This window comes from Mustela lutreola, chromosome 10 (assembly GCF_030435805.1).
Source record: "Mustela lutreola isolate mMusLut2 chromosome 10, mMusLut2.pri, whole genome shotgun sequence".
Classification (NCBI taxonomy): domain Eukaryota; kingdom Metazoa; phylum Chordata; class Mammalia; order Carnivora; family Mustelidae; genus Mustela; species Mustela lutreola.
In genome coordinates this window covers 50,195,965-50,210,263 of record NC_081299.1, presented here as the reverse complement: position 1 = coordinate 50,210,263, position 14,299 = coordinate 50,195,965, and the positions used below count along the sequence as shown (strand labels likewise).

At 39.3% G+C, this 14,299-nt stretch overlaps 1 protein-coding gene across 10 annotated transcripts in view; it reads right to left on the bottom strand.

Annotated features, from left to right (window-relative positions):
* PATJ (PATJ crumbs cell polarity complex component) overlaps window positions 1–14,299 on the bottom strand; it is a 377,446-nt gene that overhangs the window by 332,428 nt on the left and 30,719 nt on the right. For all 10 annotated transcript variants that reach the window (XM_059135624.1, XM_059135619.1, XM_059135627.1 and 7 more), the window contains exons 8-11: window positions 7,934–8,152; window positions 4,926–5,025; window positions 1,616–1,707; window positions 183–333 (exon numbers count right to left, since the gene is read on the bottom strand). In XM_059135624.1, the coding sequence (XP_058991607.1) occupies window positions 183–333; window positions 1,616–1,707; window positions 4,926–5,025; window positions 7,934–8,152 (562 nt within the window). The remainder of the gene's footprint in view (window positions 1–182; window positions 334–1,615; window positions 1,708–4,925; window positions 5,026–7,933; window positions 8,153–14,299) is intronic.

The window sequence follows — 14,299 nt, the reverse complement described above, 5'->3', positions numbered from 1 at the left end:
CCTCATAATAAGCAAAGGAAAACTCTTCTTCAGTGCACAAATGAGCTGATTCATTTCTCCATCACTGCATTACAAAAGATGGGCAGTTATTCCTTCCCAGACTCACAGAACAACTTCCATAAGTAAACTATTCCTCCAAGTCCAGACTTGGTGGTGGGAAGAGGGACAGTGGCATAAGCTACCTGGGTCTGAAGGCCATTCAAGAGGAGAAGCAGATGAAGACGCCTCCCTTTGAACCCTTCGAACTAGGGTTAGATGTACCACTTGGCCTGCATTCCGTAATACTTCAACAACATCCTGGTTGGCAAAACCCTGAATATCCACACCATCCACCTAAAACATTAAGAGACACATTACACAGAGGTTTCAAGTTAGCCGCTGTTTTCAATTCTGGTGAGGCAGAATAAAACTGGGCCTCTATCCCCTGCAAACCCCAAGATATTTCCTAAGCCAAGAGTGATGAAAGAAGCCTCCTTAGATGGATCTGAAGGACAAAGATCAAATGACAGCAACAAACATTTGTTTCCATGTAAACCACAAAATTAAATGTGTCTATGTAGTTGTGTGTTTATGTTTCAAAAATATTATTCAAATAAACTTTAAAATTTAACCAATTTCTACTAAATGGAGAAAGACCAGCCTGAATGGACAAAAGGAAATTACAAAATTCTCCAATATATAAAATACCTCAAATCTGTATGTACTTAAAATTACTTACTGTTAGTAGAAAAATTACTTTCATGAAGAGATTAAAAGAACTGGTTAATAGCCTACTAAAATGTATATAAAATGACTGAGTATACAGAGGTGCCTGAAAGTCTTTTTTAGGAGACTGCTAGAACACCTTGGGGTGTGTGTGTGTGTGTGTGTGTGTGTGTGTGTTTGTTTGTCTCCCCCCACACACACACACACCAATATGATTAGTGACTCCTTTCTTCACCCACGGTAAAAAACAAAAGCAAACAAAAAAACAAATTTAGGACCTTACGAACCAAATCAATGAGATTTCACTGAACTTAATTTTTTAAAACATTATGAGATCAGGGATACCTGGGTGGCTGAGTAGGTTAAGTCTCTGCCTTCGGCTCAAGCCACGATCTCAGGGTCCCAGGATTGAGCCCTACATTGGGCTCTCTGCTCAGCAGGGAGCCTGCTTCCCCCTCTTCCTCTCCCTGCCTTACTGCCTACTTGTGATCTCTCTGTCAAATAAATAAATGAAAACCTAAAAATAAATAAATAATTTTTTTTAAAAGATGGCTGCACCATTTGAAAAAAAAAATTATGAGATTATATGAAGCCATTCTCCTCTCATACACACTACTATCAAGATAACTTCTTTTTGGGATGCCTGGATGGCTCAGTCGGTTGGGCCGCTGCCTTTGGCCTGGGTCATGATCCCAGGGTCCTGGGATCAGAGTCCTTCATCAGGCTCCCTGCTCAGTGGGGAGCCTGCTTTTCTCTCTGCCTCTGCCTGCCATTCTGTCTGCTTGTGCGCGCGCTCGCTCGCTCTCTCTCTCTGATAAATAAATAAATAAAATCTTAAAAAAAAAAAAAAAAAAGATAACTTCTTTCCCCCCAACTTGATTCAATGCTAAAACAAAGGGCAGGTACTTACAGCAACTATTTTGTCATTCACTTGAATTTGGCCGTTGTGGTAAGCAGCACTGCCAGGTATTATACTTTTCACATAAATCCCGGAAGCCTCCCCTGAGATGCACAAAAACATATGGAAAAAGGAAGAAAGCTCTAATTAGACCTTGATTGCCAAATTCATATCAAGAGGTTAATTAGCTACAAGGGCTGATGTGAGGCTTGATAAACACTATTTTGAACACAAGCAGAGAAATTGATGGATTATTTCAAACTGTCACCATCACAAATGACCCGAATTTGAAATGATGTGACTGATCACTATTTCTGGAAAAATAATCAGTAATGGAAGCTTGATGAAATGCACTCTACTGTAAGCTGGAATTCAGAGAGCCCAGGCGGTCTCATCCTCTTGGGCTGTCCCCTTTCTTCCTGCTGCCTTGGAGACTTACCACTTTTCACCAGCACTAAGAAAAGAGTCTCTTACCTGGTATTCCCTGCCTACATTTAGTTTGCTGCTCATGTTAGCTTCCCAGACTTTCCCAGAAAAGTACACACAGTGTTTAAAAAAGAAAAGAAAGAATTTCAGCAACATTAAATAATCTTCACATTATAAAATATTTAAATACAAACAAATGGATAAATAAAAATTAAAACTACATAAAAAGTATATAGGCCTATGGGCAAAGACTAGAAGAGAAACTGGAAAATGAAAAACCGTAACTCTGGATGATTTTATTGTTTTATTCTTTTATTTCAAATGAACTTAAAATACTGTCCACAGAAGAAAACTAAACATCAATGAATTCCTATTGCCTACATAATAAAATGTGAATTTCACAGTCATATTCAAGGACCTCCATAATCTGCAGAAAACTTTACTTATCTTCCAATTGCCATCCCTCCAAGGCAAAAGTTCACAGACACAAGACTCTCAATATTTCACCAAAACATTAAGTATTGTCGTGATGTTATCCCTTTTCTTAATTCATTTTTTCTTCCTATGAAACTCATCCTTTCTACCAAAATCCTTTTTCATGCCTAGCAAATGCTTCTTTGTGAATTCTTTATTTCTTTCTGTCAAATTTAATCTTTCACCTGCCATATGATGATAGTTTGCGTATAGCTCTGATAAGACACATATTTCACTTATCCTTAAACCATTATGTTATTTACATATTTCTTCCTCTGACTAGTCTTTTCTTATATTTGTTTTTCTATCCCTTTCTGAATCAAGCAAAGTAACCCCCTCAAAAATCCAATAAATAGAACAAGGCAAAAATTACTCTGAAAGTCTGCATGTCAAATAGCAAACTGAATTTTTAACTGTTCTAGTTTTTGGATTTACCATTGCCTCCCTCTCCCAAAGTCCCCCAAACTTCTTTTGAGAGTAAATAAGTAAGATGACTTATTCAATAACATAAATATCAGATTTTCTCAATTTTCTATCAGTTATTTACCTTCATTTTACTTGGTATATATATTATATTGTTAGGTTTATAAGGACACTCAAAAAACTTACTATAATAAAGGTTCATAAGCCATAAGTTTAGGGACTAAGCCATCATTTCTCTAACCTGACAGCATATTAAGAGCTATTCAATACAGCTTTTTTTCTCAACATTATTTTACAATCCATACTTAGCTCTTTTGGAATTCATTTAAATTCTGAACCTAATAAAGGTGGCACTTAGAAAAATCTAAAGGTCTGAAAACAGTTATTTCATTAGGCTAAAATAGCACAAGGTGGTCTGACATGAATTTCATTCAGGACTTTGAATACATTAGCACTCTTAATCTTTCCACCTGCTGTAAGTATGCAAAATAATAATTTTTTAAAAAAAATTAACTTTCTAATCTTGCTACTTTTTTTTTTTAAGATTTTATTTATTTATTTGACAGAGAGATCACAAGTAGGCAGAGAGGCAGGCAGAGAGAGAAGGGGAAGCAGGCTCCCTGCAGAGCAGAAAGCCTGATGTGGGGCTCGATCACAGGACCCTGAGATCATGACTTGAGCTGAAGGCAGAGGCTTAAGCCACTGAGCCACCCAGGCGCCCCTAATCTTATTATTTTTAAAAACCAGAACATTTCATAACTCTGAATTCATGTTACTAGCAAGTATTTATCCAAAAGGTTTATTTTTCCTTACTCTAATTATTGTCTTAAAATAATAGAGTAACTTTTTTTTTTTTTTAAAGATTTTATTTATTTATTTGACAGAGGGAGAGAGATCACAAGTACGCAGAGAGGCAGGCAGAGAGGAGGAAGCAGGCTCCCTGCCTAGCAGAGAGCCCAATGTGGGGCTCGATCCCAGGACCCTGGCATCATGACCTGAGCCGAAGGCAGAGGCTTAACCCACTGAGCCACCCAGGCGCCCCATAATAGAGTAACTCTTAACAATAGAAGTTACCAAAGCTTTGCATGTAGTAGTTAAGAGAGTGTTATTCAGAGATACTTGGGCCATGTATGTATTCTCACAGTAGAATCCCTTTATACGACAGGAAAATAATTCTAATTAAAGAATTTATTTTTTTTTAATAATTATAATAATACTTTTTAACATTCATGATAAGAAATATATACAGCACGGGCGCCTGGGTGGCTCAGTGGTCAAGTGTCGGCCTTCGGCTCAGGTCATGATCCCAGGGTCCTGGGATCGAGCCCTGCATCGGGCTCCCTGCTCAGTGGGAAACCTGCTTCTCCTTCTCCCCCTCCCCCTGCTTGTGTTCCCTCTCTCGCTGTCTCTCTCTCTGTCAAATAATAAAATCTTAAAAAAATATATATATACAGTAATCCTTTTATATTATCACATCTAAAATGGCATAATATGTAACAGTCACAATATTTAAAGTATATCTATCTTAGATAAAGAGAAGACACAATTCAAATATTACACATTGAGTTGGCTAATTAAATCCTTTTGTTAATGACAATCAAGTCAGCTATAAAACTCCTGAGATAAAACTAATTCTTTAGGGGCGCCTGGGTGGCTCAGTGGGTTAAGCTGCTGCCTTCGGCTCAGGTCATGATCTCAGGGTCCTGGGATCGAGTCCCGCATCGGGCTCTCTGCTCAGAAAGGAGCCTGCTTCCCTCTCTCTCTCTCTCTCTCTGCCTACCTCTCCATCTACTGTCAAATAAATAAATAAAATCTTTAAAAAAAAAAAAAAAAAACACTAATTCTTTAATCACGGAAAAGTAACTGGGTGCCACTATAGATACATGGTTTTATTGTTCAGTATTGAAATTAAAATTTGCAGGTATTTAATTTTACTACCTAGAAACCTTAACATCCTTTACAATTATTTCCAAATATAAAATAGAAATGATTCATTTACCTGTATGAGCAGCTCCAATATAGCCAACAATTCTAATCCCAAGACTCTGTCCATCTTTTTTCATGAGTTCAACATCATATGTTTCAAAAAGAGAACTGTCCTAAAAGGAAAAAACAATTGTAAGTGTATATAATATTTAGTTCTATAATTGTGTGTAGTCAATTTGTGCGTGGTTTGTCAAGTATTTTTTTTAGAACTTGTGGCAGAATCTTAAGATAGTCCCCAGGACTTTTGATTCCGAGTGCTATTTTTGTGATTATGGCCCAGGATATGGCAAAAGGGAGATTATCCAGGTGCATCTAATCTGATCGGGGGCCTTTCAAAAGCAGAGTTTTCTGGCTGATAGCAGAGAAAGGAATGAAAATGAAACATAAAGGCTGGACCTGTGGGTTGAAGATGAGGGAGTCTCATGAGACCTGGGGGACTGGGGACCTGGAGGAACTGAGAGAGAGCCTTAGCTGACAGTCAGCAAAGGAAAGAGACTTCAGTCCTACAACTACAAGGAACAGTATTAGGCCAACAACTCAAATAAGCTTAGAAATGGACTGTCCCCAGAGCATCCAGGTAAGAGTCCAGCCAGCCCTTAATTTTGGCCATACAGGAATCTAAGCAAAGAGCCCACCCAAGCCCACCCAGACTTTCCACCTACACAAGTGCAAACTAACAAAGCCTGCTCTTTTAAGCCACGAAGTTTGTGATTTTTTTTTTTTTTTTTTTTTTTGAGAGAGAGACAGAGACAGAGAGAGAGAATGCATGAGACATAGGGCTTGATCCATGACCCTGAGACCATGACCTGAGCCAAAATCAAGAGTCAAACGTTTAACCAACTGAGCCACCCAGGTGCCTCTTGTGATTATTTGTTAGACAACAATAGAAAATTGGGGCGCCTGGGTGGCTCAGTGGGTTAAGCCACTGCCTTCGGCTCAGGTCATGATCTCAGGGTCCTGGGATCGAGTCCCGCATCGGGCTCTCTGCTCAGCAGGGAGCCTGCTTCCTCCTCTCTCTCTGCCTGCCTCTCTGCCTGCTTGTGATCTCTGTCTGTCAAATAAATAAATAAAATCTTTAAAAAAAAAAAAAAAAAAGAAAAAAGAAAACTAATACAGCCACTTAGAAAAAACTCAGGATAAATTTTTACTTTAAAAAAAAAAAAAAGTAAGGAAAATTTAGAAACAGATGGTAAGAATTACTATGAATAATAATTACTGGGAACAAAAAATACCAAACTAAAATTTAATTTCATTACTTGCCTTCTAATTTAAAATACTTCTTTAAAAGAATAAAGTGTCTAAAAACATGATTCCATTCAAAACACTAACATTTGGGGCGCCTGGGTGGCTCAGTGGGTTAAGCCGCTGCCTTCGGCTCAGGTCATGATCTCAGGGTCCTGGGATCAAGTCCCGCATCAGGCTCTCTGCTCAGCAGGGAGCCTGCTTCCCTCTCTCTCTCTCTGCCTGCCTCTCCATCTACTTGTGATTTCTCTCTGTCAAATAAATAAATAAAATCTTTAAAAAAAAAAAAACACTAACATTAGAAAGGAAGTATCTGATTGCATCAAATTCTTATTTATCATACAGTTACACTGGTCCACACTACTGAACTGAAGACTCTGGAGAGCTAGAGTAATGGAGGGGAAGAAAGTGGCTGTAACCAGTTTGGAGAGGAAAGCAGAAATGATGTTAAGACCTCTGACAGAAAATTTCCATTCACAAGGTTCCAAAAAGGGAGACACAAACAACCTTTTAGATGAGCCCCTCAAATCCACATGAACAATGGTCTCCCATCTCTTCCCACCAAAGTCCCTTCTCCTTTCTTCTTCCCCCGGTCTCTCCTTTTAAAAACTATTTATTTCCTTTTACTTTATTAACCCTTGATTCAGAGCCTGTGAAATTACTGGAAAGATCTTGGAATGAACCAAAAATATCTGAATTCAAATCCCAGCTTAGCAACTGACTTCTTTTATTTTTTGAGATCAGCACCTGAGCTGACTGAGATCAAGAGTCAGATGCCTAACTGACTGAACCACCAGGTGCCCCTCATTCTAGGACTTTTAAACGAATAATGTGGACTTGAGTTCCTTCATTTAATATGATCTTATCTTGATGAAAGGATAGGCCTATCTTGCAGAATTCCTATGAGGATTTCAGATGACCTAGACAATTCTAGGTGTTTGATAATACTAATATTTTATTTTTGTTTTGATTTTGATTTTTTATTTTTCAAAAAATTTTTTGATTTTTTTGATTTTTCAACAATTTTGATTATTGTTATATTATTATTATTATTATATTATGATGATAATGATGATAATAAATATTCCCTTTGTTCATTCTGTTCGTATCTAGTTCATACACTGACCAGTATTGAGTTTCCCTCCAATATGTGGATGTCTCCTCACCACTCTCATGAAATAGAAATGGCAAGTATTGGGGTGCCTAGATGGCTTGGTCGGTAGAGCATGCAACTCTTGATCTTGGGGTCATGAGTTGAAGCCCCACATTGGGAGTAGAGCTTACTTTAAAATAAATAAATAAGGGGCACCTGGGTGGCTTAGTGGGTTAAGCCTCTGCCTTCTGCTCAGGTCATGACCTCAGGGTCCTGAGATGGAGCCCCACATGGGGCTATCTGCTAGGCGGGGAGCCTGCTTCCTCCTCTCTCTGCCTGCCTCTTTGCCTACTTGTGATCTCTCTGTGTCAAATAAATAAATAAAATCTTTTAAGTAAATAAATTTTTTTAAAAGGCTTTCTTAAAAAAAAAGGAATGGCAAATATTAATATTTTCTAATTTACAAATGAGTAGCTGAATTTCAGGGAGTTTGGATGACTTAACGCTGAGAAACAGCAAAAAACAAAATCAAACTTGTGTGATGTCTCTCAACTGGGTTCTCCTCTGCTTCCCCGGTGAGCACTGAGGCACTACTCCCACCCACATGACACTGAGTCGAAGGCACTTCTAATCTTGCAGAGTCTCATACCCAGCTCGAAAGGAGAAAGAATGGTTCGCATACTCACAGCCCTAGGGCTCTTGTGAGCTACAGCAGGCAGGGCAACAGGTAAGGCTGCAGGGGTAGGAGGGGTTTCGGAAACTGCACCCACAGGTGCTCTTGCAACAAGCATGCGGACTGAGTTTCCACAGTTCCTTAGCACTTGCGCAACTTGCTCGCTGGTCATTCCCTGCACATCTGTGCCACCGATCTTCAAGATGTGGTCCCCTGTCTGGAGTCTTCCATCCTTTAGTTGAAGAACAAAACAAAATTATTCCAAGAAATCAATGATCTAACTTCACTGGCTAATAACCAATTCCTCGGACTTTCAGTTCTGATAGAACGGCTGATAGAGAAGCCATCTATAATATGCTACAAACAATATAACAGTTTTAATGAATGATGAACTGGCAACAGGGAAAAAGAAATCTTTGGGAACAAAAAAAAAAGATGGGGTGGAGGATGTGTTCAAAAGAAGAAGAGTGGGACGCCTGGGTGGCTCAGTTGGTTAAGCAGCTGCCTTCGGCTCAGGTCATGATCCCAGCGTCCTGGGATCGAGTCCCACATTGGGCTACTTGCTCCGCAGGGAGCCTGCTTCTCCCTCTGACTCTGCCTTCCACTCTGTCTGCCTGTGCTCGCTCTCACTCTCTCTCTCTCTTACAAATAAATAAATAAAATCTTTAAAAAAAAAAAAAAAAAAGAAGAAGAAGAAGAAGAGTAACCAGAATTCTAATATGGCCACTGGCTTGAGGGCATCATTTCATGCCTAATGGCCTAGACCCAGGGTATTCATGACCACAAAGGTAAGGAAGAGATCAGAAAACCCTGGGCCTCACGAAGGGAAGGAGGTTGGATCCGAGGCCTCTGGCATCAAGCTAGGAACTCTCAAGGCCAACAAACTCAGTGGCTCTTTTAAGGATCAGCAAGATGTCAGTGTGGCTGGAAAGGATGAGCAAAGAGAGTAATCAGGAGGAGATGGGAGCATTAGCTGGAGCTCAGCAGTACAGAGCATTTGCTCTGAGCTGGGGGAAAGGGAAGTCATGAAGCGTTCTGAACAGAGAAGGGACATTATCTGACATGCTTTTACCAAGATCCCTCAAGCTTCTGTGCTGAAAACAGTCTACAAGACGGGAAGCAACAGAAGCAGAGATACCAGTAAGGAGGCTAAACCAACAATCCAGAAAGAGATAGCAATAACCCTTGAACTGGGTTAGCAGTTGGTGTGCTGAGAAGGAGACTCTAGAGAATACATCTCAGTGACCTCTCAACAGGCTCCACTAACAGCTTCTACACGAGGTGTGACAGGAAAAAACTCCCAAATTTTTACCCCAAGCAACTGGAGAGACAGAGCTGCTTATTGATTGAGAGAAAGAGCACTGCTGAGGAATGGATGGGTGGAGTAGAAATCAGGAATCTAGTTTTAGAGATATCCAGTCGGAGATCCTATTAGACATGCAAGTGGAGAAGTCAACTACGCAGCTGGATATACAGATCTGGAGTTCAGGAGGGAGGTCCAGACCACGTATTTAAATTTAGGAGTCATTAGCATATATAACATATTTGAAGTCAGGATTCTGGGAGAATTCAGAGAAACGATACATCATGTTCCATTTCTTAAGCTAAGGATATGTACCTGGCTATTATTATTATTATTTAAAATGTTTTATTTCTTAAACTAAGTGATACACACAGTGGTGGTTACTGTCATTATTTAAAAATCTGCACAGCCATTACACATACTCTTTTATATGCACTTTTAAAGGTATATATTTCATACCCAAAAAAATTTTAAAGCAATTTATCAAAAAGTACATCAGGTCAAAATGTTTTAACATTTCCGTTCTACATCCATTTGTCAAATTCTTGAAATAGCAGATCCATCAGCATTTTGTTTCATCAGAAATTCTGAATTCTCTTTACTTACCTTTACTATATTAGAGTTACCAAGATGTAAACATAGCTGGCTACAAAAGATTACACCTGCCTAGCACTCTACAGGTCAAAAGTCACTTTTCACAAATCATCTCACTTAGAGAGGGACAACTTTAAAATGAGTAAATGGGATTCAGAAAGGTTGACTGACCTGACCAAGGTCACAAAGCTAAGAAGCGAACCAAAGTTCAACCCAGTAAAAAACAAAAAATAAAAATAAATAAAAAGCCTTAAGACTTTTTAAAAAGTCTAGGGGTGCTTCGGTGACTCAACAGGTTAAAGCCTCTGCCTTCAGCTCAGGTCATGATTCCAGGGTCCTGGGATTAAGCCCCACATCCACATCGGGGCTCTCTGCTCAGCAGGGAGCCTGCTTCCTTCCTCTCTCTGCCTGCCTCTCTGCCTACTTGTGATCTCTGTCAAATAAATAAATAAAATCTTAAAAAAAGAAAGACTAAAAAGTCTATTTTCCGTCTTTCCTTTTCTCCAATTTTGCAGGACTAGGCATGAAGTAAGGTACAAGATCCAAATACTGAGTAAAAAGCCATGGGCTTTCTTGTGAAGTCTGCAGAAGGCCCTAGAAGCAACTGGAAGAGAAGAGGAGGAAACCAGAAAATGCAATTCAATTCAGAAACATCTGCAAAGACTCAGAAAAAAGACAGATACAAAGAGGAAGTAAGAATTGGTGGTTTCTACTTTTAAGCACTGGTAATCCGATACTGTATCAATGCAACAACCTGAAATAAAACAAGTAACTACTCAAGAGAAAGTCGGGGATTGGGGTGCCTGGGTGGCTCAGCTGGTTAAGCAGCTGCCTTCCGCTCAGGTCATGACGCCAGGGTCCTGGGATCGAGTCCTGCATCGGGCTTCCCGCTGAGCGGGAAGACTGCTTCTCCCTTTCCCACTCTCCATGCTTATGTACCCTCTCTTGCAGTGTCTCTGTCAAATAAATAAATAAAATCTTTAAAAAAGAAGAAGAAGAAGTAGTAGTAGTAGTAGAAGAAGAAAAAGAAAGTCAGGGGGCATGATGAAAAACAGGGGTAAAGCTGTCTCTGTAAATCAAACCGTCCTTGGCCTGACCAAAGAATAAAGAATATGTCAAATAAGTGAATTTGGCTTGGCCAAAGAAAGGCCTGTCACTGTAAGTACATATTTAGTCACTTCCTAGGCACTATTTTTTTCCTCTTTTACCTCAATTTAATTTAAAATGATGTAGATAATTTGCATCTGTCACTGAAAGTCAAACATTTTCTTCTTCCAGAAAAACAGGTGTTCTAAGGAATTCATAAGTACAAACACAGTCATTAGTCAGATTGATAGGGAAGACACCAAAATGACAGCTACCTTAAGTCCAGCAGCCCCAAACACTGCATTTTACTGAATATTTTTTGATCAACATTCTCCTTCCATAACCTGTCTACCGTGCAAGGAATTTAAAAGGCATAGAGTTCTTTTTATTCTTAAGGGAAATCATAAATCAATGATAGCCAATAAATAGCTAGGCTAAGATTCAAAGACATAGTGTGCTAATCAAACATTCAAATATAAAGTTTATCAACCCAAAGGTTTTTTTCAAAAGAGAAAAATTATGCATATAGCCTAAGATAGTACGGAAGGCACATAAATTAAAACAGCTGATGTAATAGGGTACGCCTCATTATACTCAAAAGACTAAAAGTATCATTTAGACACCTTTAAAAAAAAAAGATAAAATACTTTAATCCAAGTTAGCAGGTACAGGCTAAAAAATATATTAGTTTGCATTTTAAATTCTCTGATAGGCAGTTGGATGATAATTTCAGATCAAAAAAATATTTGATGGGCACCTGGGTGGCTCAGTGGGTTCAAGCCTCTGCCTTCAGCTCAGGTCATGATCCCAGGGTCCTGGAATCGAGCCCCACATCGGGCTCTCTGCTCAGCGGGGAGCCTGCCTCCCCCTCTCTCTCTCTGCCTGCCTCTCTGCCTACTTGTGATCTCTGTCAAATAAATAAATAAAATCTTAAAAAAAAAAATATTTGAGGGGCACCTAGCTGGCTCAGTGAGCAGAGCATGAGACTCTTGATGTAACGGTCATGACTTCCACCCCTTCGGGCATGGAGTCTACTTAAAAAAAAACAAGAAACAAAAAAAATTTTTTAAGACATTTTAATAAATAAATAAATACTAGGGACGCCTGGGTGGCTCAGTTGGTTAAGCAGCTGCCTTCGGCTCAGGTCATGATCCCAGCGTCCTGGGATCGAGTCCCACATCGGGCTACTTGCTCCGCAGGGAGCCTGCTTCTCCCTCTGACTCTGCCTTCCACTCTGTCTGCCTGTGCTCGCTCTCGCTCGCTCTGACAAATAAATAAAATCTTAAAATAAATAAATAAATAAATACATACATACATACTAAACTATTAGAAAACCTAAAGAAACTTACGTTTGAGCTATAAAATAAATCAAATGTGTCTCTTGGAAAACTAAAACACAGAAAATAAAATCATTAATTAGTTTTGACTCCAGGCCAGTGCTATCATTGGTCTTTAATCAAAAGGCAACATAACATAGGCAGAAAACAGCAAATTTATAAAATAAACACTCCCTCAAAGAATTAAAGATACTACATCTAAAAACATCTATCCCACCCTCCTCAAATTTCCAAAGCCCTCATCAACTGGTTTTTAAGGATAAGGAAAAGACGTTTATAGACTCACTCAAAGCAAAATTTCTTGGGAATAATCAACTATTCGGTGGCCTCAAGCTGGGCCTTGCCTATTCTAGACTGAAAATTCCTCATAGTACACACGCCCCTCCAGTCTGCTTGGTTACATTCCTTCTCAGTATGAAAGACTACTAGATTGTTATCATGACTCATAATATAATTGCCTAATACCAAAAAGTCATAATTCATGACAACTTTTGAATAGATTGCGTTGTTATGGCTACCTTACAGGGAAAAAAGGGTTCACTCCATGTACCTGATTCCCCTAGAATTTCTCCAGACCACAAGAAAGATACTTCTGTCAAATGAAGTTTTACACTACCCATTTTTTTTTAGCTTTTTTAAAAGATTTTATTTATTTATTTGACAGAGAGACACAGGGAGAGCTAACACTAGTGGGGGTAGTAGGAGAGGGAGAAGCAGGCTTCTTGCTGAGCAGAGAGCCCAATGCGGGGCTCGATCCCAGGACCCCGGGATCATGACCTGAGCCCAAGGCAGATGCTTAACGACTGAGCCACACAGGTGTCCCTTACACTATCCATTTTCAATTAAAAACAAAACAAAACGAAAAACTTCTATTGAAAAGTTTTCCAGGTCCGGCCTGACCCGGCCCAGCCACATGGACACCCACAGGCCCCCCTGGCAATGGCCACGGTCAGCTCGGGCATCAGGCGATGGGACAGGTCAGGTACAGGGCTGGAGGGAGCCTCCTCCCTGGCGGGGGACACATTTTTGAAATTTTTGCCATAGCTGAACAGAATTCTCAAAAGATGTATGTTTCAGGTACTATGAATTTTGGAGACTGAGCTTACAGGTATACATAGGCTTACAGATTTTAAGACTGATGATTATATATAACAGGTTATAGATTTAAAATATAGGGGCACCTGGGTGGCTCAGATGGTTAGGCATCAGCCTTTGGCTCAGGTCATGATCCCAGGGTCCTGGGGTTGAGTCCCACATTGGGCTCCCTGCTGAGGGAGCTTTCCCTCAGCTGCTTCCCTGCTTGTGCTCTCAATTTCTCTGTCAAATAAATAAATAAAATCTTAAAAAAAAAAAAAAAAAAAGACTTAAAAGATAGACTCTAAGTCCTTCAGCTCCCCTTTCATGATACCATGTAATTTTTCTATCCATGGAATTGGCCCTGATTGCGTTTACTCATTGGTCATTGTAACTAAATCTCAACAAGTGTTCCTTAAAAAGCTCCTATGAATCAATATTTTTCAATTTCATTTACTTTATAACATTAAAGGCAGTAGACAGCAGAAGGACAAGTACGGGCTTTGGGGTCAGACACACCCAAGTTCAAATCCTGGCTACTTTGATCAAACTGTTATAGTCAAACATCAGTTATTTATTCTCCCTGAATCTCCAATCCCGCTTAAACAAAATGAGAGTAAATCCCTCTCTCACTGATTTGTGAGCATTAAACTCAAAACTATTACAAAGTCTTAAGCCTAATGCTTTGCTTATAGCAAATCATCAAATATATCCATTTGACACCCATTTAGGCTGTAATGACCTCAGTTAGGTGTTCCTGGGCTCACTCACTCAACTGTACCCATCTTATAACTATATCTATCTATCTATCTATATATATATATATATATATGCTGTAAACACAAAAGGAAATATAATGGGTTATTTCATGAAACTCCTCTAAGTAAGAAATACTGACTCCCTTCTCCAACTTTCTACTATCTCATTTTATATTCTTTGAAGAAAGTAAGATTGATTAACCCCATTAGCTGAACATAGGTATCAC